Here is a 24365-nt window from a genome sequence, read left to right as displayed (position 1 = left end):
TTTCGAAAAAACGGTCATGAAAAAATTTTTTTTTTTATTTCTTTAAAAATCGAGGAGATTTTGATGGAAATCATCTTCAGAATGAATATTTATTCAATTTTAGCTTCGAAATCGATCAAAAATGGGTTGAACTTCATTATGTAACTTCATTAGGGAGACAAAAATTTAAAGTTTTATTTGTTGCATAATTTTAATCTTCGAGTTTTGAATTATTTGTATCAAAAAAGACAAAAATTCATAGAATTTTAATAATAATATTACTCTAACTTCATATTTACCTTTTGAGTAATAAAAATATTTGTCATTCCTGAAAAAGTCAACAAAGTAAAATAAAAGAAAAAACTTTTTACAAACATTACAATACAAATATATTTATTTTTCTTTCTATTTTGATTTGGGAGGGTTTTCAGAGGAGGATGATCTACTACGTATATATTTCTTTCATTTCTTAAATAATTATTTTTTTTGAGATTCTCCACTTAAAATTCTTAAAACATTTTTTGATTTATTTTTTTACGTCGAGTTAAAAGTCTGAACAACTTAACTTAATTTAATTTATTCAGCAATGGTTGTTGCGCCATGCTGTTATTATCATTATTCGATAAGTTTGACATCTTTTTAAGGAACGGCTGATTCTTAATATTATTTGATTTGACTACATTGAAACCAACGTTGTTGATGCGTTTATTTGTGGCAGCGGGAACTGTACTCGATAGAATGCCATTTCCATTGGTTGCCGCGGGAAAATGCGATGAATTCTTAAGCTCTTGTTGTTCGTCGGCGGCGCCGGCAGTAGCAGCAGCGACAGTACTGCCAGTTAGCAAAGTGTTGTTATTGCCATTGAATAGCATGTTATTGAGAGAATCGCTCTCCTTTTCGCCAGTCAACCAGAAAGTGAGCATGTCACCTTTGCCTTTCATCTTCACCAAACCGCGCGTCTCAATTTCAAAGGTCCCAAAGACATCTAATACTTCCTTTGTACTATGACTAATGTGAATTTTCAATGGTTCACCGTTACTTTCCATGCGAGAAGCTACGTGAAGTGGAAATTTTTCTCAAGTCATCTAAATAATTGATGAAAAAAAAAAATTTTTTTTTTCTTACCTGTGTTGACTGTATCTCCAAAGAGACAATATCGGGGCATCTTTAAACCGACGACGCCCGCAACACACGGTCCCGTATGCAGCCCAATCCGCAATTTTAGCTGCTCCCCAGGTCGATGACGGATTTTAAAGTGATGCACAGCCGAGAGAAGTGACAGCGCCATGCGACCTATTTCGCGTGCATGACGATTTTGGTTTCTCACAGGTAAGCCAGACACGACCATGTAAGCGTCGCCGATCGTTTCTACCTTGTACACGTCAAAATGCTCGATGATGGAGTCGAAACACGTGTAGAGATCATTCAGCAGATCCACAACTTGCATCGGAGTACTTTCGGCGGAAATTGCCGTAAAACCTACAATATCACTGAAATATATTGTCACTTGATCATAATACTCTGCTATCACGGGTTTGCCGCTGATCAATTGGTTCGCGATAGATTTCGGCAGCAATTGATACAACAGCTCTTCACATTTGCGCTTCTCTTCGAAATAATCCTGCGTTCGTTCTTCTACCAAGGTCTCCAAGTTGTCCGCATATTGCTCCATGCGTTTCAATAAATTATCTAATATGTTACTGGATTCGTTTTCTCTGGAAAATAAAAAAAAAATTAAATTAAAAAAAAATTCAAAGCTAAAAATAATTTTTATTCATATCTGGTCGATTTTTGATGAAACAAAAAAAAAACGATTTTTTATAAAGCAAAAACCGTTTAAACTCACATCAAGTTTAATAAAATTGAATAATTATGCATTTTAAAGATGATTTCCATGCATATCTGGTCGATTTTTGATAAAACAAAAAAAAAAACGATTTTTTCATATGAGGAGCAAAAACCGTTGTTTTTTACTCACATCAAGTTTCAACCCATTTTGGGTGGATTTCAAAGCTAAAATTGAATAATTATGCATTTTAAAGATGATTTCCATGCATATCTGGTCGATTTTTGATAAAACAAAAAAAAAACGATTTTTTCATATGAGGAGCAAAAACCGTTGTTTTTTACTCACATCAAGTTTCAACCCATTTTTGATGGATTTCAAAGCTAAAATTGAATAATTATGCATTTTAAAGATGATTTCCATGCATATCTGGTCGATTTTTGATAAAACAAAAAAAAAACGATTTTTTCATATGAGGAGCAAAAACCGTTGTTTTTTACTCACGTCAAGTTTCAACCCATTTTTGATGGATTTTAAAGCTAAAATTGAATAAATATTCATTTTAAAGATACTTTCCATGCATATCTGGTCGATTTTTGATAAAATAAAAAAACAACGATTTTTTCATATGAGGAGCAAAAACCGTTGTTTTTTACTCACGTCAAGTTTCAACCCATTTTTGATGGATTTCAAAGCTAAAATTGAATAATTATGCATTCTAAAGATGATTTCCATGCATATCTGGTCGATTTTTGATAAAACAAAAAAAAAAACGATTTTTTCATATGAGGAGCAAAAACCGTTGTTTTTTACTCACATCAAGTTTCAACCCATTTTTGATGGATTTCAAAGCTAAAATTGAATAATTATGCATTCTAAAGATGATTTCCATGCATATCTGGTCGATTTTTGATGATTTCCATGCAAAATGAAAAAAAAAAAACGATTTTTTCATATGAGGAGCAAAAACCGTTGTTTTTTACTCACATCAAGTTTCAACCCATTTTTGATGGATTTCAAAGCTAAAATTGAATAATTATGCATTCTAAAGATGATTTCCATGCATATCTGGTCGATTTTTGATGAAATAAAAAAAAAACGATTTTTTCATATGAGGAGCAAAAACCGTTGTTTTTTACTCACATCAAGTTTCAACCCATTTTTGATGGATTTCAAAGCTAAAATTGAATAATTATGCATTTTAAAGATGATTTCCATGCATATCTGGTCGATTTTTGATAAAATAAAAAAAACGATTTTTTCATATGAGGAGCAAAAACCGTTGTTTTTTACTCACATCAAGTTTCAACCCATTTTTGATGGATTTCAAAGCTAAAATTGAATAATTATGCATTCTAAAGATGATTTCCATGCATATCTGGTCGATTTTTGATGAAATAAAAAAAAAACGATTTTTTCATATGAGGAGCAAAAACCGTTGTTTTTTACTCACATCAAGTTTCAACCCATTTTTGATGGATTTCAAAGCTAAAATTGAATAATTATGCATTCTAAAGATGATTTCCATGCATATCTGGTCGATTTTTGATAAAACAAAAAAAAAAACGATTTTTTCATATGAGGAGCAAAAACCGTTGTTTTTTACTCACATCAAGTTTCAACCCATTTTTGATGGATTTCAAAGCTAAAATTGAATAATTATGCATTCTAAAGATGATTTCCATGCATATCTGGTCGATTTTTGATGAAACAAAAAAAAAAACGATTTTTTCATATGAGGAGCAAAAACCGTTGTTTTTTACTCACATCAAGTTTCAACCCATTTTTGATGGATTTCAAAGCTAAAATTGAATAATTATGCATTTTAAAGATGATTTCCATGCATATCTGGTCGATTTTTGATAAAAAAAAAAAAAAAACGATTTTTTCATATGAGGAGCAAAAACCGTTGTTTTTTACTCACATCAAGTTTCAACCCATTTTTGATGGATTTCAAAGCTAAAATTGAATAATTATGCATTCTAAAGATGATTTCCATGCATATCTGGTCGATTTTTGATGAAATAAAAAAAAAACGATTTTTTCATATGAGGAGCAAAAACCGTTGTTTTTTACTCACATCAAGTTTCAACCCATTTTTGATGGATTTCAAAGCTAAAATTGAATAATTATGCATTTTAAAGATGATTTCCATGCATATCTGGTCGATTTTTGATGAAATAAAAAAAAAACGATTTTTTCATATGAGGAGCAAAAACCGTTGTTTTTTACTCACATCAAGTTTCAACCCATTTTTGATGGATTTCAAAGCTAAAATTGAATAATTATGCATTTTAAAGATGATTTCCATGCATATCTGGTCGATTTTTGATAAAAAAAAAAAAAAACGATTTTTTCATATGAGGAGCAAAAACCGTTGTTTTTTACTCACATCAAGTTTCAACCCATTTTTGATGGATTTCAAAGCTAAAATTGAATAATTATGCATTTTAAAGATGATTTCCATGCATATCTGGTCGATTTTTGATGAAATAAAAAAAAAACGATTTTTTCATATGAGGAGCAAAAACCGTTGTTTTTTACTCACATCAAGTTTCAACCCATTTTTGATGGATTTCAAAGCTAAAATTGAATAATTATGCATTCTAAAGATGATTTCCATGCATACCTGGTCGATTTTTGATGAAACAAAAAAAAAACGATTTTTTCATATGAGGAGCAAAAACCGTTGTTTTTGATAAAATAAAAAAAAACGATTTCCATGCATATCTGGTCGATTTTTGATGAAACAAAAAAAAAACGATTTTTTCATATGAGGAGCAAAAACCGTTGTTTTTTACTCACATCAAGTTTCAACCCATTTTTGATGGATTTCAAAGCTAAAATTGAATAATTATGCATTCTAAAGATGATTTCCATGCATATCTGGTCGATTTTTGATGAAATAAAAAAAAAACGATTTTTTCATATGAGGAGCAAAAACCGTTGTTTTTTACTCACATCAAGTTTCAAGTTTCAATGCCCATTTTTGATGGATTTCAAAGCTAAAATTGAATAATTATGCATTCTAAAGATGATTTCCATGCATATCTGGTCGATTTTTGATGAAATAAAAAAAAACGATTTTTTCATATGAGGAGCAAAAACCGTTGTTTTTTACTCACATCAAGTTTCAACCCATTTTTGATGGATTTCAAAGCTAAAATTGAATAAATATGCATTCTAAAGATGATTTCCATGCATATCTGGTCGATTTTTGATGAAATAAAAAAAAAAAAAACGATTTTTTCATATGAGGAGCAAAAACCGTTGTTTTTTACTCACATCAAGTTTCAACCCATTTTTGATGGATTTCAAAGCTAAAATTGAATAATTATGCATTCTAAAGATGATTTCCATGCATATCTGGTCGATTTTTGATGAAAAAAAAAAAAAACGATTTTTTCATATGAGGAGCAAAAACCGTTGTTTTTTACTCACATCAAGTTTCAACCCATTTTTGATGGATTTCAAAGCTAAAATTGAATAATTATGCATTCTAAAGATGATTTCCATGCATATCTGGTCGATTTTTGATGAAATAAAAAAAAACGATTTTTTCATATGAGGAGCAAAAACCGTTGTTTTTTACTCACATCAAGTTTCAACCCATTTTTGATGGATTTCAAAGCTAAAATTGAATAATTATGCATTCTAAAGATGATTTCCATGCATATCTGGTCGATTTTTGATGAAATAAAAAAAATATTATATTCTAAAAATTTACCTATTTATTTTCCTAATCTGCAACTTTAGTGCTGAGAACATCGGTCTCTCGAGCGGCGACTCCTGCCAACACTTGACCATTATGTTATTAATATCTTCAAAAGCAGTCTCATCGATTTTCGGTCGAAACGGCGCCATGAATTTCGGAACCGTTTTCACTAAATGTACAATTTCTAAAAATACAAAAAAGACGAAAAGTAAGCTTTGAAATTGAATTTCCCTTCAAAATTCATTGTTTTTGCTGCACTTTTCAATGTTTAGTAAACAAAATTCCTCAAAAAATGTCTCGCCAAAGTCCAGTTCCTCGAGTTCGTCCGAAAGCTATTCGCCGCCTCAGAAATATTTGACACGTTATACAATTCGTCCGAGCACCGCAGTCTCGTATGCGCCGCGATCGGTGCGTTTTCGGCCCATTTCACGCACCAAAGCCCCCAAAAAAGTCGTTAGTGCCCTTTTCGATGAGGAGGATCTCGTTCACAATTATTCCGAGAAATTTCGGGACAAAATCGAGGTGGATCGCCATTCGAAACGACTCCAAATGATGGCACGATCCGTTCATTCGACGGAATCAAAACGCGATCAGCGCGAAAGTGTCTTTGTGAAGGAAAAACGAAGATATTCGGCGATTCTTTCGAATTACCAGCGGAAAAAATTGTCGGATTTGGATGTTGTGTTCCAGGAGCAAACGTACAAGGGTCAGAAGCATTTCAAAATGCCACGGAGCATGTGGTTGCGGCAACTCGAAGAAACGGCAGCGCAAAATGAAAAAGTAGCGAGAAAACTTTTGGTCGCCGAAGAAGAAAATCTTGGAGATATTTGTTGCTGTCCGATGTTCACAACGCACATGTTCTTCCCCGAAAAGTATCGCATGCAAAATTTCTTCAAATTACGAGAAAAGAAAAAAAAAGTGAAATAGTCACCTTTTGGCGATCGCTCTTCGTCACCGAGGAAGAAGGGACCTTGTCGAGTGATAATTTCGTGGACGATAATTCCGAACGAGTAAACATCTCCTTTTTGAGTGCCGCGTGGCGGACGATTCTCTTCCATTCTCAGTAGCTCAGGAGCTGTCCATAATTGTCCTTTAATAAAAAAAAAAAAATTAAAAATTTGTTATTTTTTTTTCGCTTTTTTTTGTTAATTAAACATACTTCTCCAATATTGATAGCTATCCGGATCGGCAGCCTCCCCTGTGGGCGAACGCAATTCATGCAAACCAAAATCCGTGATTTTTAGCACGAAACGCGAATCAACGACACAATTTGATGATTTCAGGTTGCCATGCGATCCGATTTCGTTTGAGTGGAGAAATGCCATTCCCTGTGAAAAAAAATGTTTAATTAGGTAAGTGCAATAATTTGAATTAAATTTAAATTAAACTTATTTTCACCTTATCAAAGAATTAAAAAAAAAGTTCAAAAAAAAATGAATAAAATCATCGAAAATTAATAAAAAGTTAATTTAAAAAAAATGAAATTAATTAAAAAATTAATAAATTTAAAATTAATTTAATTTTTTTATTATTATTAAAAAAAAAATAAAAATTATTTTATTAAAATTTTATTTATTATTTTTTTAAATTTAATTTTTAAAATTAAATTAAATATTTATATCATTTTTAAAAATTTTTGAATTAATTTTTAATTTTTATTTAATTAAATTAAATTAATTTTAAAAAAATTTTAATTAAATTCTCGAACTCAATAAATTTTTTTTATTATTTAAATTATTTTGAAGTTTTTTAAAAATTTTTTTTATAAACTTAGCTTTAAATTTTAAAGATTAAAATTAAAAATTAAATAATTAATTAAATAAAAATTAAAAATAATTTAATTAAATTTAAGCAAAAATAAAATGTTTCAAAATTTTTTTCATTTTCGTTATTGTTGACAAACATTTTCAATAATTACTAGAAAATTCTTTTAAAAAAAACTTTCTAATTTTTGTATATTTTCAAAGAAAAATATTTTTTTAAATGATAAAAAAAAATTAAATAAAATCTAAAAACCACAAAAATTAATAAAAAATTGTTCCCTACTGAAACTCGTGCAAAAATTAAATATTAAACATTTTTAAAATATTAAAAAAGTAAAAAAAAAATATTTTTCCAACTTACCTTAACAATGTCATGCATGAGCGACAACTTAAACATCCAATCGAGCTTAATTTGTTCATTTTCCAGTATGTCTTGCAGAGAGCCTTTCGGGCAAAATTCCGTCAAAATACACGTTTCTGGCGGTTCCAAACACGCCCCGTAGAACCGAACAAGATGCTCGTGTTGCAAATCCTTCATCTTCTTCAGTTCCAACATGAGAGAGCGATTAAGTGTCAAATTGGCCACATCGATCTTCTTAACTGCCACTCGTTGACCTTTGTAGAATGCAATTGGAATAAATGGCACTCTATCGCCGCCTATCGAACCAAATTCCTCGGAATTGACGGTCTATTGTGGAAGAGAAATGAAAATTTTAATAAAAACCGACAGCAAAGCGGAAAATTGGTCGTTGGAATGAATTTACCCCATCCATGAGAGAGTGATGTGCGATAAAGTGATAAAAATTTGAACAATTAACACGTGAGTGAGATAAAAATTTTAATTTTTTCATGTCATGTATCGGGATAAAGTCAATTTCGCGTGTCGCTGACGTTGCTTACCAACTGTGATCCGCGTTTGTTGTTTGTCACGGCGAGCGAATAGCAACTGCCACGTCCATGCCGACCCGCCGTGCTCGTTCGCAAAATCTCATTTTGATTAACTTTCCAGCTCATCGAGTTAATCTCAGCTTCGAGTCGATAGTGGCCGTACCCAAAAAAAGAAATCAGCGCCATAATGAGCAAAATCACACTCAACACAATCGACAAAATCGCATAGCCGGGCAACGAGTTATCCGGGCACAAGCTATTGTCGAATCCGCAAATCGGGCTATCAGGCGGCGCCTCATCTCTGTCGCCCGCCCAATGAATCGACCGATTTTCCATGTATCGCAGTCCCATGTCGTGATAATAATTAGCCACAAGCTCAAAATATCCCGTTTCGGGATTCATGTCGTACAGGGAGTAATCTGACATCCGATCGCCGTTCTTGTCAATCGTCACATTGCCCGTGATGCCCTTGAACGTACGATTCCACATCATATGGGTGAGATGTGTGCCATTTACCGGTCCATGCAGTGCTCGTTTCTCGCCCATTTGACGAATTGTGTCGTTCAGTGCGTAGGCATAGAGAAAGACGCCGTCATAGAATGCCGTGACAATTGTGCTGACAGTCTCGTTTTCGCCAAATGTGTAGTTGTACTTTTCCTTTGCCAGCGATTTGACTTCCTCCGAAAAATTACGATAAATCTCGTCCTCGGGCTGTCGTGCTGTCACCGTCAACAATGCGGAATACGCAATTCGTGCTCGTTCATTAACTTCGGGCGGATCGCTTTCCTTATACCACGGTTGGATGCTCGTTTTTGTCATGCTGTTTGTTGATGCGACAAAATAAATAGAAGAAAAAAATGAATAAAGAAATGTTTTATAAAAATTCATAAAAAAATTAAAATAAAAAAAAAATAGGAGAAAAATAATTTGAGACAATTAATTTTAATGCAAAAATAAAGTTTTGGCTCTTAATATTTTTCTCATTTTAAATTTTTAAAAATTATTTTAAATTTTTTATAGCATTTTTTAATTTTTTTAAGCTAATTAAGTTTCATGAACATTTTGTTTAAATTTCAGTAAGTAAAAATTTCAAAGTTTTGACCCAATGCACATTCTCAAATTATTGGCCCAATAAACATTTTAAAATATTGACACGAAAAACATTTAAATTTTTGCCCAATATACATTTTGAAATTTTTTTCAATACACATTTTAAATTTCGACCCAATACACATTTTAAAAGTTTGACTCAGTGCTAATTTTGAAATTTTTACCCAAGTGTTTGGTCCAAATGCAATATTAGTAAATTTTACTCCAATGAACAGTTTGAAATTTTTTTCCAGTGAAAATTTTATAATATTGACAGTATGTTAATATCGCAAGTTAAAAAATTTGGCCCAGTGAACATTTTAAAATTTTTTATTTAATGTTCTTTTGGAAGTTTTTGCCAGTGAAAATTCTAAAATTGTGGACCCAATGAATATTTTAAAATTTCGACCCAATACACATTTTAAAATTTTCGTTTAATGGTTCAATGAATATTTTGAAAATTTTTCTCAAATATTCGGAAAATTTCAAGTTTCGACCCAATGCACATTCTCAAATTTTAGCCCAATGATCGTACTAAAAATTTTGTCCCAATGAACATTCTAAAATGTTGACCCAATAAACATTCTAAAATTTTTGCCCATAGAACATTTAATGTTTTTGGCCCAATATTAATTTAGAAATTTCGACTCAATACACATTTTCAAGAGTTTGATCCAGTGCTTATTTTGAAATTCGTACCCAATGCACGATTTTAAATTTTTGTCCAAATGCACAATCTAAAATTTTACCCCAATGAACATTTTGAAATTATACTCAGTGAAAATTTTTGAATTTTGACCCAATAAAAATTCTAAAATTTTGATCCTCTGTTCTTGTTGCAGTTTTTCCCAGTGAAAATTCCAAAAATTGTAACCCAATACATATTCTGAAATTTTTCGAATATTAAAACTTCAATAAAAATCATACAAAAAAACGCAAAAAAAAGTTAGTCAGGAAATAGAGACAAAAAAAGAGAAATATGTAAGTAAATAACAATAAAAGCACGAGATAGCTCATCAAATATTTGAACGGAAATTTGATCACGTTTCGTTTTCTCTTCCACGCAACGCACGTTATAATTGCACATGGATTACCATTAATATTATCACAAAGCAATGACAACGACGCGTTGCCTCTAGCGTGCATGGACAAACAAACGACCGATAATCATATTGACTTACCTGGAAAATATTTCAATGTTGAAGAAAACGTATTCCCCACTTTCGACCATGTTGAGCTCGTGCGCCGCCAGCATGATATCCCGAATTGTATCGGGACTGGCACACATGATGATAACTGCAAAGAATACAAAATATAGGTAATTAATTGAGACGAGAGCTCTTATTGATGGCATGCCATGCCACTTTACGAAAAGAGAGGGCGAGAGGGGAAAAAATCTCTGTAAATGTATTTTTATCCATTGTCATTCAGATTTGGTGAACGAAACGAGAAAAATTAAATGTATATACTTGACAGAGCTATCAATCATTCACACACATACCAACTTTTTCCTCACTTTTTTTCCATTAACGCAAAAATTCAAATGCTCGACAACGACGACGATGATGATGTCGAGAATGACGTTATCATCAATTTCGTATTTCCCATGGATGTGAGAAAAGCTTTGAAAATATAAACAAATTTTTCGGCGTGAACGGAAGCTGATTGTTACACACGTCGACGAGTTGGCTTGATAATCTCCATATAGTTGAAAAATTTTTGCTGCTGACTTCATTGGATGATTTTTTGTTACATCATCCGAAATCCATCAAGCTCGTGCATTGAAAAAATTTTCGTTAGGAGCTTCTCACTTGATTCATTGAAGCTCGAATATTTTTCCATCAAGAAAGTCTACAATTTAAAATAACATGTTCGTTTTTTGTTGACTTTACACAAGAAAAATGTAGATAAGATCTTAGTTATTTTTAAATTGCGATAGAGATGTAAAATACTTCGGAACTATCTACAAAGGAATGTTCATGTAAATTATTTAGTTATGGTATGCATTTCTAGCAATTATTTATTTTGCTTGTATAATATTCCAATATGTGTATTTTAGATGTAGAGAAATATTAATTTTTCATCTAGTCTTTTTCGCTTTTGTTTATTTTTCTACATGCGTAACTTTTAAAATAATTTCTAATTTCTCGATTATTATTGACATATTAAGTCAATTTTGATTTGAACAAAGTTTCCTTAATGAGCTTTCTTTAAATCACATCACTTAATTTTATCACTTTTTTTCTTCTTTATTCATGTTCCACATCAACATTGACCTGACGCGAATGGCATAATTGGTCTAGAGACAGGACGACATCAAATAGTTTTCCGGTTTTCGTTCAAATAGTAGGCGATTATCGGGAGCGCGTCGAATGTAAATTTCCTAGGTTCCTAGGATGTCACGTATGGGGGTGTTTTTGTCAATTCCTATTTCGGATTCCTGTAGTTCGGATGGCAGGTCGCCTATCAGCAGGTGACAGTCCCACAGAACATGATCGATCGTTTCGTAGCTCATTCCTCAGTCGCATTTTGGCGAGTCTCGATCGTGATGCTGTTTAGATTTTATCATTTCAACGAAAAAAATATGTCATTGATAATTTCGTGTTAGTTGGACCTAAAGGAGTTTAAAAACAAATATAAATTTTCATGGTTTAAATCACAAAAGTTTATTCTACAATTTATTTAAAACTCAGGTTTTTTAATTACTTTAGGCCTAATTAACACAAAACCATCAAAAAATCTCATAACATATTTATTTCGATGAAATGATAAATCGGGTGATGTGAAATATAAGTCTACACAAAATGAATTTGAAGATGAATTATTAAACAGACAGGGACTTAGCTTAGTATAGTGGTTAGAGTATCTGACTGATGAGCTTAAGGTCGTTGCTTCGATACTCAAAATCATGAAAGATTTTTCTGACTCCAATCGTGCTCAAAATTTACTGAGATCTTTACGAAACCCTTTGCAAATTTGGGACCTTCTGGGAGAGCTGAGTGAATTTTGAGGGCGCCTGCTTGGGATGACAGGTAAAAAGCTAAGACCCATTCCCCGGCGTTTACTGAGAAAGCTTACGATTTCACAGTATGAAGTACAATAGGACTGCGGTATGAGCCATTCTAGATGCTATAAGGGTTAGGCTTGTATGATTTCAATCAAAATCAAAAATAAAAAAAAATATTTGATTTTTTTAAGTGACAAATCATATCTTGATTTGTTTTGCAAATTACCGTAATCTACATAATGCTAAGAGAATTTAAAAATCTCTTCTCTTAACGAAAATGGAAGTCAAAATTCGTTCTCTTAACATTTTTTTGTTTCAAATTCTAATTTTTGAAAATTTTTAACTAAAATATTTGAAATTTCAACTAATTTTGTACTTTTATGTATTTTTATTTTAAAATTATCATTTTTGTGTCAAAAACATTTGAAAATACAACTAAAATTTGTTTAAAAACATATTTAAAAATTTAAGAGAAATGGTTTAAGAGAAAAGCCTTCTCTTAATTTATCTACATTTTTTCGTTTCATTTGAATTTTAACGGTTTTTTTTTCTCTTAGCATTATGTAGATTACGGTAATCAAAAATTTTTCAAAACTGAAATGTTTTTGATTTGATTTAAAAATAGATTCAAATCAAAATTAATTAAAATCAAATCAAAAAAAATTCAGTTTTGAAAATTTTTTGGTTGATTTGCAAATCATTCAAATCATTATTTGATTTGTCTCTTAAAAGAATTAAATCATTTTTTTTGATTTTGATTGAAATCATACAAGCCTAAGTAAACCCTAACCCTACCGATTCTTAGGCAAGTCTAGTTTGTCTAGATAATTGGTTGAGTTCTGTTACTTCTCCGGAGCGACAATATTATTTGGAAATCTTCAACGATATGTGTCATTGTTTGAATCTCACTGCATTCTTATAGAGAAGATGGAATAATTTGCCATTTATGAAAAATAAATCTGCAATGTTCGCAATTGGTTTTGAAACCTATTAAAATTCGATTAAAAAATTTCTCGGGAGATCAAAGCTTTTTAATAAGCCAAATCAATTGATCACAATTAATGAATTTGTCAACTAGACTTTACGTCAAAGCTTTAGAGGTCATAGAATTCAACTAAGACCCATGTAAAATATGTCTTAATATAAAAATCATATCAGCTTTTCTATTAGCAATTCTGGGCAATTAGAGCACGACGTACCCTTCCATGTCAGTCAATAATCATCAACATCATCATAAATCGTTCATCTGAAAAAAAAAAATCATCGCTCATATTTATTGCAACTGTATATTTAAAAATTTATTAGTTCTCGAAACCAGCTTCAAGAGAAAAGCTCCTTCTGTACAATCGACAATTTTTTCACCTCATCAAATTACCTTAAAAAATCAAGTTACTTACTCGAGCACAAAAAAATCTCCCACACTTGGAACCCCAACTCCTACACATGTCAAAACATAAGCTGATAGATTTAAAATACGATCCGACGTGTGGTCAGTTAGTGCATACTTGGAAAAAGTAAATCAAGCATAAAATACCCAATAATCATCATAAACTGATGATGAAGAGCTCTCTCAGAATTTGTGATTATTTAAAGTTTTTTTTTATGATTGATTCATGCTGTCAGTCAGATTATGAAGGATATATTTTTTTAAAGATTTTTTTCTTTTACAACATCTTCGTCCTTTGCTTTCCATAATCCCATATATACAAGCAATACGTTTTTTTCTGCTTCATCTAAACGAGTAAGGTTCATGACCACATTGATGTCATTCTATTTCAGTTTCTTCATTGTCAAAATTGTCAGAAATTGCTTTTATGATACTACTATTGCTACTTTTTTGGATTCGCTCCATATAATCTTGAATATTATTTTTTTTCGTCATCAAAATACATGCAGTGTTACTGGTGAAATCGTTCGAGAATAAAGATAAATGCTGCTGGTCAGAAAATCAATGAGTCCTTTTGTTTGTTCTCTTTCATTATTTGTTTTTTTTTTGTGCTGCTACATCCAACTAGTAGTAGTAATGATGATACAAACAAGCAATCATACAACTTTTAATTTATTACATTGTTTAAAATAATAATAACATGATATTGTTGCTAGTTTTGAACACAAAAAAGTTTCGTATTTCATAAAAGTTGGGAAAAACATCTCTTTTACATGTGAAAAAATTTGAATATTTGAGGAAAAAATATGAGTCATGTGTGTGTGGGTGGTTGAATGTTCGAGTAAAAGCAGATTTCGTTTTGACAAGTTTTATAACGATTTATGTTTTTTTTTGCGTTTCAAGGTAGCAAATTTATTCACTTCTCAAATGTTCAACGAATGTCAACATCGAATTTACCCATGAATGGAAATTGTGCAAAATGTTGACTTCCGTTGATCGGCTTATAATGTTGATGTTCAATTTTCTTTTTGAATGGCAACGTTGTAATATATTTTGAACTAAAAATAATAAATATTAAAAAAAGTCTTTTCATTTTAAATAAAATTACAAAATGTGGAGTTGCCTGGTATTTTTTTGATGTTTTAAAAAGTTTAGTTAAGTTATTATTTAACTTCCGACTTTGACGAAAAAATTCAGGGGGAAAATTAAAAATATTAAAAAAAGGAAATTTTTAGACAGTTTTTGGTATTTTTTGATTAGGCCAATCCAAATGAAAATGAAAAATAAAGTCCAAAATTTTTATAAATAAAATTGGGGTGGGGGCAAAAATAAAAAAAAATTTGAAATACTATTAACTATTTTCATACAAAATTTTAAACAATTTTTGAACGTTAATTTTTTTTATTATTTTTTTTAATTTTTGAGATTCGCTAATTCAAAATAGAATTCAGAATATTACATATTAAAAATTTAAGAAAAAAAATCATACAAAATAACTGTCAAAAAATTTTGAAAAATAAAACCAAAAAATAAAAAAAATTAAAGAAGAAAATTTAATTTGATTCAATCATATAATAATATTTTTTCAAAAAAAAATGATTAAAAATTTTTGAAAAAATTTTTTAAAAAATATATCGCATCGAACTTTATTTTTGATTTTTATTTGGAGCAGCCTTAAGGCTATTAGATTTAATTATTTAACTTTATTTCACCCTTAACTTTCAATTTTGTCGAAAAAAATCAGGAGAAAAAAATAAAAAAGGAAATTTTTTGAAAGTTTTTGGTATTTTTTGATTAAAAACGACAAAATAGCAAATTTACATTAAAAATATTTTAAAGATGAACTCGAGATGAACTTAATTTGTTTAACATTTTCTATCCAAGATGAAAAAAATTTTTACTCACGTGACCAAAATTAAACGTTTTTTCCTTAAATTAATAACCCCACCCCCCCAACAAAAATCTTCAAAAGTGAAATAATCAAATTTATTGGCTTAATTTCCTACGAAAAATGTTCTTTGAGTTCTTCAAATAAATCCGGAAGTACAGATTTCATTTTACTCAAATGAATCAACAAATTCAGGAAATTTATTTTTTTTTCACATTTTTGCATTTCAATAGAAAACTTGCATTGAAATATTTTTTCTTTCATCAAATTGAGTATAATTTTCCGTATTTGTGGCTTTACTTGAATGCAACTAAGATAAATTCAAAAATTGAATCCAAAGAACGAGGGAAGAAGTAAATATTGCCAAACAATTTGCGAGCAAATTCACTGAGTAAATGTTCTCTATTCTGCTAAAATTATATTTTATAGCTAGGCACAAAAAAAAACGAGAATAAATATTTATTTAGTCTCGATAAAATGATAAATATAAAAAATAGATAAATTTTATTGTTATATCGCCAAAGAGAAATCTAACGATTTTTTATTGCCCTGTGAATATTTATTTGGCAATTACGCAATTACTTTATTTTTATTGTTGGATGAAGGTGTCATAAAAATATTTTTTTTTGTAACCATGTGTTAATTTATTTTTTTTTAATTTATTGGAAAAATACCAGGCGAATACATTTTCTTAATTAAATTATTTATTTTAAAATAAAAATATTTTTGTTTATTATGAAATAAATTAAAAACTCATGAAAAAAATTAAAAAGTAAGAAAACCGCAAAGAAAATTATTTTAAAAAGCTATTATAATTTTCTGTTCACCTTTTCTTAATAACAAAATGAACTCTCTCAACCGGCAAAGATAACAAGTAACACCATTTACGTAAGAAAACCCCCTCGGATAATTTGATAAAAAAAGTTAATTGAATGGAAATTGATTCTCACTTCCAAACGTACTTCACTTGAACAATACTTCACTACCCAATTTCCATCGCCGAGACGACACGAGAAAATAATAATACCCTTTTTATGCGATTAGACGATGACGACGATGATATCATAACGGCAAAAATTGATAGAAAACAGAATGAAATTAACACACAGAGCAACCACGACGGTTATGATAATCCGATTTGACTCTAAATGGCAGTTCGTGAGGAATTTTGATGGGGAAACTTTCCTCATTAAACCTCTGCTACATCTACATCACAGAGAAAAAGAATATCAAACCATGGAAACGATGTTAATTTGTCAAGTAGATGAATCGCCAAGGAGATTCACGGGCGGCGCGCGCGAGCAAACGTGACATTATTGTCGATTTCTTCTTCTTCTTCCTCCTCATGCAATTCATTAAATATTCAAATAATCGACAAACACTATTTTTAAATGATAATCTCCAAAGCGTGTTTAAAATTTTGTCGTTCTTTCTCTTTGTCCTGTCATGCCACTCGAAAAAGGATATTTTAAAAATGAATTTTTCTTCGGCCTGGAATTAAGAAATTTTCATAAGCACAAAAGTTTTTTTTTTAAAACCAAACTTGTGATATTTCCTAGTTATCTCGTACAAATTTCCTTTTTTTGTTCACATTTGTGCTCCATTCAATAGTAAATTACGGAAGACTATGCTTGTTGAAAAACTTTTATAATAATTTGTTATGAATGGCACAAACTCGCATAAAAGAGAAAAAGGAAAACGGAGAGAGAGGAAAATCAAAAACGTGCCTGTGCTGTATTTTGAAATACTTTAAGGAATCATTAGACTTCTGCACTACAACTTGTTGAAAATTTGCTCGAAGAAATGTTTGGTTTGCCACAAACTTCGTAGTCAATAGAAAAACTTGAATCGAATTGTTCAATTGAATTTTTACGATGAACAATTTTTTACTGCATTTCGAATAAAAAAATGTTTTTCAGGAAATTCAGTAGTGTCCAGTTAAATTTTTAAAATGAGCCACGTGGTTAAAAGAAATTAAATAAACCACGTGGTTAAAAGAATTTAAATAAACCACGTGGTTAAAATAAATTAAATAAACCACGTGTTTAAAAGAATTTAAATAAACCACGTGGTTAAAAAATTTAAATAAACCACGTGGTTAAAAAAATTTAAATAAACCACGTGGTTAAAAAAATTTAAATAAACCACGTGGTTAAAATAAATTAAATAAAATTAAATAAACCACGTGATTAAAAAAAATTAAATAAACCACGTGGTTAAAAAAATTTAAATAAACCACGTGGTTAAAAAAATTTAAATAAACCACGTGTTTAAAAGAATTTAAATAAACCACGTGGTTAAAAGAATTTAAATAAACCACGTGGTTTAAAAAATTTAAAAAACCACGTGTTTAAAAGAATTTAAATAAACCACGTGGTTAAAAAAAATTTAATCAAGCACGTGGTTAAAAAAAATAAATAAACCACGTGGTTAAAAAAAATAAATAAACCACGTGGTTAAGAGAACTTAAATAAATCACGTGGTTATAAGAATTTGAATGAATTTCGTCAAAAGAATTTAAATAAACCACGTGGTTAAAAAAAATTATATAAAACACGTGGTTAAAAAAATTTAAATAAACCATGTTTTTAAAAGAAGTTAAATAAATCACGTGGTTAAAAAAAATTTAAAAAACCATGTGTTTAAAAGAATTTAAATAAACCACGTGGTCAAAAGAATTTAAATGAACCACGTGGTTAAAAGCTTTAAAAAACCACATGGGTATCGAAAAGCGGTATCAATGCTGACCAATCTCCAAAGGAAAACTTTTTACATTATTTTACACAATAGAATAACATAATAAAAGTGTAATACTCACTTCTAGCATTTCGTTTTGCAAGTTTTAATGCAGTTAGCAGTCGTTCTTTGGTTGCCGTTGTTTCATCAAATTCCTGATAGATCTGATCCGTGCGATTTAACGTTCTAAAAATAGGCGCCATTGTCAACGAGCATTGCGAATTTCCTTTGTTCGCCCGATCCACGTGGTTATGAAACATCGCAAAGGCAATTGTCCAATTGAAATGATTCAAAATCTCCTTAAACGCTTGTCCAATATGCACATATCCGCCCAGCAGCCGTGTCAATGTCGGATATTGCGTTTTGTAGTTAAAGGCGTCTGCAATGCCGCCACCGGTGAGTACGGGAACTTCCCAGACGCCTGCATATCTCGAAACTGGCGCCAACACGTAATCGCACATCGGTCCAAAAAAGGCATCCGGCTTGTTGACGATATAAAAGTCGAATGCTGCCAGTGGGCCGTATGTCGAAGAGCATCGTGTGTCCTTGTACTCGTACCAGATGTTGTAATTTGCCAGAGGACCGTTATTGGCGCGCAATTTGCGGATTGCGAGATCCATGGCGGTTAATACGAGCGCTGACACGTTGGAGTGTTGCGAGTGCGGTAGTGTCGTTGGCAGTAACACGGCAAAGTGGATGTCGCGTTTAATTGGTGCCATGTGTGAACGATTGTTTCGACGATGGTGCTGATGCGGTGCTGCGGCGACAGAAGCAGCCGTTGTCGATGACGATGAAATTGCGCGCACCAAACGATGATATATGAAGTTATCGGTGAGAGACACTTTATCACTTTTACTGTCATCGTTATTATTCATAATAAATACTTCATCGGCGCGATGGGGTGCTTTGTAATTTGCATATGGCTCGTAAATTTCATTGTTATTGCTACTACTTGTGTTTACACGAGTTCCCGTGACGTATGTTAGCAATGCAGCGAATTTTAATAAAAACACCAGAATCGTATACAGATTCATCTTCACTGCTTTTCTTTTCTCTCACTTGTGCTTGTTGCACTTTTTTGTGTGTGTTTTATCTCTTATCTTATGTTCATCTTTATTATTTTTATGATAATTTCGCGTTCTTGTATCTCATTGCCCGGAGTGCACTTCACATTATTCGCCGTTTTAATTTAAACATGATAATCATGGTGATGCTCTTAACGTTCTCTCTACAACAGAATAATTATTTCAAATATATTCTACTTCTTCTTCTTCGTAATTCGCAAAATTTTTGCCTTCGAAAGAAAATCGTCGTCGTCATCATCCCACATGAAATGGAATTTATTTAATTTTTTTTTTTCGTAAATTGCATAAGACAACGTTGATTCAAATTAAAGCAGTGGAAAGAAAACAAAAAGCAGAATGACGAAGCGTAACAATCATGATTTGCTGTTGTTTCCGTGTATGTGTGTTGTTTGTTGTAATAATGCAAGAGGAAACAAGAACCGACAAATGTCTAGAGATGAATTCAGACATTAACGTCGGTTAACAGACAATCGGGCGTCTCCACATTTACACAAAGCGGATCGACTTTTAATTTCAGTTAGGAGTGATGAAAAAATTTTGAAAAATAAAAAAATTAACAAAAACATTTTGAAATTAAGTAAAATTATTTTAAGGTCTTAAAAAATTATTGTTATTGGAAAACAAGTTAAATTGTTGACCTCAAAAAAAAAAAATAAATAATAAACTAATTGTTGATGAAAGGTAAAAAATATTTTTTTTTACTTTTTTTATTTATTTATTTTCTTTAATAATTTTTTTATGTTTTGATTCAAGTCTTTTAATTAAAATGTAATTTTATTATTTTAATTTTATTAATTAAATTTAATTATTTTTTTTTATATGAACTTTGGAGTAAGTAAAATTCAAAAAAAAAAAAAATTAATAAATTCCATTTCATGGAGAAATTACAAGAAAATTTAAAAAAAAATGAAAAATTCGTAATAAAAACCAAATAAAAAATTATTTTAAAAAATTCAATAAATTTATTGATGAATTTTTTTACTAAAAATTTAATTAATTTTTATTAATTTCATAAAATTATGGATTCGACTTTTAAAAATTAAATCTCAAAATATTTATAAAAGGCAACAAGAAAAGTTATGTTTAAATCAAATTATTTAAAATTTTAATTTAAATAAATTTAAAACTCAATGATTATAAAAAGTTTTAATAACAAAAATTATTATATATTAAAATAATTGTTGAGAAAGTAAAGTTATACTTTGGTAATTTGTTAAATTGTTTCAACAAAAAAAAAATACTTTTAATAGGTAATGGTTTAATATAACTTATTATGAAGTTTTAATTAAAAAATAATTTTTATTTTTTTTTTTGAAAAATATTTTTAAGATATTTAGGCCGCTCCAAATTAAAATCAAAAATAAAGTCCGATGCCCCATTTTAAAAGTCGAAAATCCAATGGGGCAAAAAAAAAAGTTAAAAATTTCATCAAAAATGGCCGTTTTTAGGTGTATTTTCATAATTTTTCAAGATGTTTTTAGAAATTTTTTTAAAAAGTTTTAAATTTTTAATAATTTTTGTTTAAAAAATCGTAATTTAACATAAATTTTCTTATTTATTTTTTTTTTTTTTTTGAAAATTACAGAATTTATTTTTTAAATTTTTTTGACAGTTATTTTTTATGAATTTTTTTCTTTCGAAAATTAAAAATTAATATGTAAAACAAATAAAAAATTCTGAAATCTGAAAAATTTTAAATTAGCAAATCAAAGAAAAAATAATTTTGAAAAAACGAAATTTTAAATAACTCCATAAAAAAAATATTTAACACTTAAAAATAGTTAAAAATTTTGTCATTTTGTATAAAAAATAGTATTTGGCTGTAGCTTGAAGTCCGTTTGAAGGACAAAAAAAGTTCATATAGGTAAAAAATTTTTTTAAAAAATTTTTTATTTTCAAAGATTTTGGACTTTATTTTTGATTTTAATTTGAAGCGGCCTTATTTGTAAAAAAATACAAATAAATTTTAATTTAAAAAAAATAAATAAATTTTAAAAAAAATAAATAAAAAATAAACAAAAATAAAAAAAATGGACTTTAATTTGAAACAGCTATTTGAGACAAAAATTCATAAAAAAAAAAGTAAATAAATTTTAATTTAAAAAAAATAAAATAAATAAATTTGAGACAGCTATGAGACAAAAAGCAAAAAAATCAATAATTAGATTTTTCACCTTGAAGATTTTCTTTTAAAAACTGCAATCAACATAAATTTAAATGAAGGTCAATTAAATTCACAGTACGAAGAAATCCGTCACCCTTTCTCATAATATCAAGCTTTAATAAAATTTTCTAGTGAAAAGGCACTTAACGAGAGAAAAACACAAAAAAACTCATGTTCGAGAATTATTTTAATTACATCCCGTAAATTCTTCATTCGAGTTTTACTGCTTTTTAAGAGTAATGCGCCTCTTTTGTGTTTTCTCCAAGAAATATCATTGAAACTTCTCAAGAATTAAATTGAAAGTGCTTCTCCTTGTTCTAACTACTTCCTTCTGCTCGTTTCGAAAAAAAAGGAAATAATTCTTGGAAAATGTTCTCATCTGTGCAACTCGCAAGAAAATGATACTCATAACTCTCCATTAACTGCAAAGGACGAACTTTGAAATATTATTACGCAGTTGTTGTTGTGTGCAAATAAATTCTCTTTGGCAAAAACTTCATCCCTGCAAAGAGACGCACAAAAGGCAACCAACCTCACGACATGTCGTAATAAAATGTACATAACTTTCGCAAATTTGATAAATGATTATGTGCATTCATAAAAATATTCATACATGTCTTTTGCAACCCGTTTCCGTTCATCTCGCGTGCTCTTTGTGAGTCAAGCGCGTGGGTTATCTCACACATCACATGCAAATAAAAAAAGAAATATTTTCCCAACAAATAACGTTACTTATGTGCAATCACGATTTGTTTATGCATGAAAAACAGAGAAAAAAATCGCAACCGAGGTGCGATGATGATGAAAAGTTTATGCGAAACTTTTATAATTTTTGCATCACATATCAGAAAAATTTATGCAAAAGCACTTTCTTCTCGTTAAAATTATATATGACGGAAGTTTAACTCATAAAGCAGATGATCCCCTAACTCAATTCCGTATTGCTTGTGGCTCTTTCGTAAACCAACTAATTGAGGGGAGCATAAATAAATAAACAAAGTGCTCTTGAATCAGCAGAATTTGGTGGCATAGTTGCTCATGTTTCGAAATTCCGTTTGTTACACGTTACTCCCTCGAGTTATGTAAGTTAAGTTTAATGATGTTCGGGATAATGACGAGCAGCAAAACAAATGATAATAAGCTACAACAAACATTCCGTGTTGGCTGACGGTGGAATGATGTGATTATTATTTTACAGAAGAGAGCTTCTAAATATTTGCTTTGTTTCTGCGAACGTCAGGAAAACTCTTCAGCATGAATAACAAGAGTTAGTTATAATGTCAAGTGCGTTTTTGTGAGGTAAGTGGACAATTTTTTGAGTTTTCAATATTTTTCTTTAAATATTTTCTGATAATTTTTTTTACATGAAAAAATTACAAATTTAAAAAAAATAAATTAAAAAATAAGATTATTTAAAATAAAATAAATTGAATTAAAATAAAATAAAATGTTTAAATAAAAAAATTGGATAAAATAAAAAAATTAAAATAAATAAATGAAAATTTTGAGATTTTTTTGTTAGAGTAAGGTTTAAAGTATTTTTAAAAAATAAAAAAAATATTTTTTTACAAAATTTGTATCAAAATAAAATAAAAAAAATCATAATAAATTGTGTCAAAATATTATAAATAATTTTTTAAATTAATATTTCATAATTATTTTTTTATATATTTTTTATTTTTTAATAATAAAAATAATAAAAAAATAATTTACAAAAAAAAATAAAAATTGATTAAAAAAATTATTTTTCCATTAAATATCTTTCCATCATATATTTCTATAATAATTTTTTATGCCTTTAAAATAATTTTATTGAAAATCTAAATTAATTTTAAAATATTTATAAATATTAAATTAAATTTCTTCAATTCCTTCGTTTAAAAATTATTTTTTAATTGTACAAAATATTTTAAAAAATTTATTTAAAAAAATTATTTTTAAAATATTATTTAGCTATAACTCGATATTACAAAGTTTTAAAGTAAAAACTGACAAGATTTTTGCTTTTTAGCTCTTAAAACCTGAAAAGGCCTAAAATGATATTCAAACATCAAGATCTTGTCAGTTTTTGAATAAATTATTCTTTTAAATGTTCTTTAACAGTTTTCTGAACAAATTTTATTTTTTGAGTTCAAATTTGACATTTTAGGCCAATTGTAGGTCTTATAAAGAGTTTTAAATATTTTAATTTTAAAAATAAATTTTAATTTAATTTTTTTAAAATATATTTTTTTTATTCCTTTAAAATTAATTTTATCGAAAATCTAAATTAATTTTAAAATATTTATAAATATTAAATTAAATAGCTTTTAATTTTAAATTTCTTCATATTTTTTTTTTAAATTAAAGAATTAGTTTTTAAACTCTTTAAAATTTATTTTCAAAATTAATTTCAACAAAATTCTAAATTAAATTTACCAAAAAATCGTGTAATTTTTCTCACAAAACAACACTCAAAAGCCTTATTAACAACCCCATCGGCTACTGACAACAAGTGCAAACAATTCAGTTACATCGTAAAAACGGGGAAATTTATAAATAACCAGCATTTAATTAATCCTTTTTATCATCCTGATAAATATTTACCTACCGTGTCGAGCAAACAACACAGGAAATGAGAAGCGTAATAAATCGTTGATGAAATACTTTCATGTTTTTATAAATATCTCTGGTACAAAAGGTCAGTTTTTATTTGCAAGAGTATTAATGTCATTTCATTATCTTCGGTCTTTTATTTCATTGTCATTGCGACATTAGCAGACATCTTGTCTGGGTGTCTCCTTTTGTCCATTATTATTAACATTGTCATCAGTCATTTTATTTGTGATTTTTTTCTTAGAAATTTTTCTTATTTTTTATAAAAAAAAATTTTTGTAAA

At 29.2% G+C, this 24365-nt stretch overlaps 1 protein-coding gene across 4 annotated transcripts in view; it reads right to left on the bottom strand.

Moving 5' to 3' along the window:
* Positions 1–399: 399 nt before the first annotated feature.
* The window catches only part of LOC134836900 (atrial natriuretic peptide receptor 1-like), a 50777-nt gene continuing 26811 nt past the window's right edge, over positions 400–24365 (bottom strand). For 3 of the 4 annotated variants that reach the window (XM_063852175.1, XM_063852173.1, XM_063852174.1), the window contains exons 2-10: positions 18321–19466; positions 10402–10516; positions 8144–8951; positions 7605–7931; positions 6640–6808; positions 6412–6570; positions 5493–5664; positions 1105–1694; positions 400–1033 (exon numbers count right to left, since the gene is read on the bottom strand). In XM_063852175.1, coding sequence (XP_063708245.1) covers positions 546–1033; positions 1105–1694; positions 5493–5664; positions 6412–6570; positions 6640–6808; positions 7605–7931; positions 8144–8951; positions 10402–10516; positions 18321–19272 — 3780 coding nt within the window. In that variant the 5' untranslated portion in view covers positions 19273–19466 and the 3' untranslated portion in view covers positions 400–545. The remainder of the gene's footprint in view (positions 1034–1104; positions 1695–5492; positions 5665–6411; positions 6571–6639; positions 6809–7604; positions 7932–8143; positions 8952–10401; positions 10517–18320; positions 19467–24365) is intronic. The other variant, XM_063852176.1, reaches the window with a different exon arrangement.

The sequence above is a fragment of the Culicoides brevitarsis genome, chromosome 1, assembly GCF_036172545.1.
Source record: "Culicoides brevitarsis isolate CSIRO-B50_1 chromosome 1, AGI_CSIRO_Cbre_v1, whole genome shotgun sequence".
In the NCBI taxonomy this organism is placed as follows: domain Eukaryota; kingdom Metazoa; phylum Arthropoda; class Insecta; order Diptera; family Ceratopogonidae; genus Culicoides; species Culicoides brevitarsis.
This window is presented reverse-complemented; position numbering and strand designations above follow the sequence as displayed.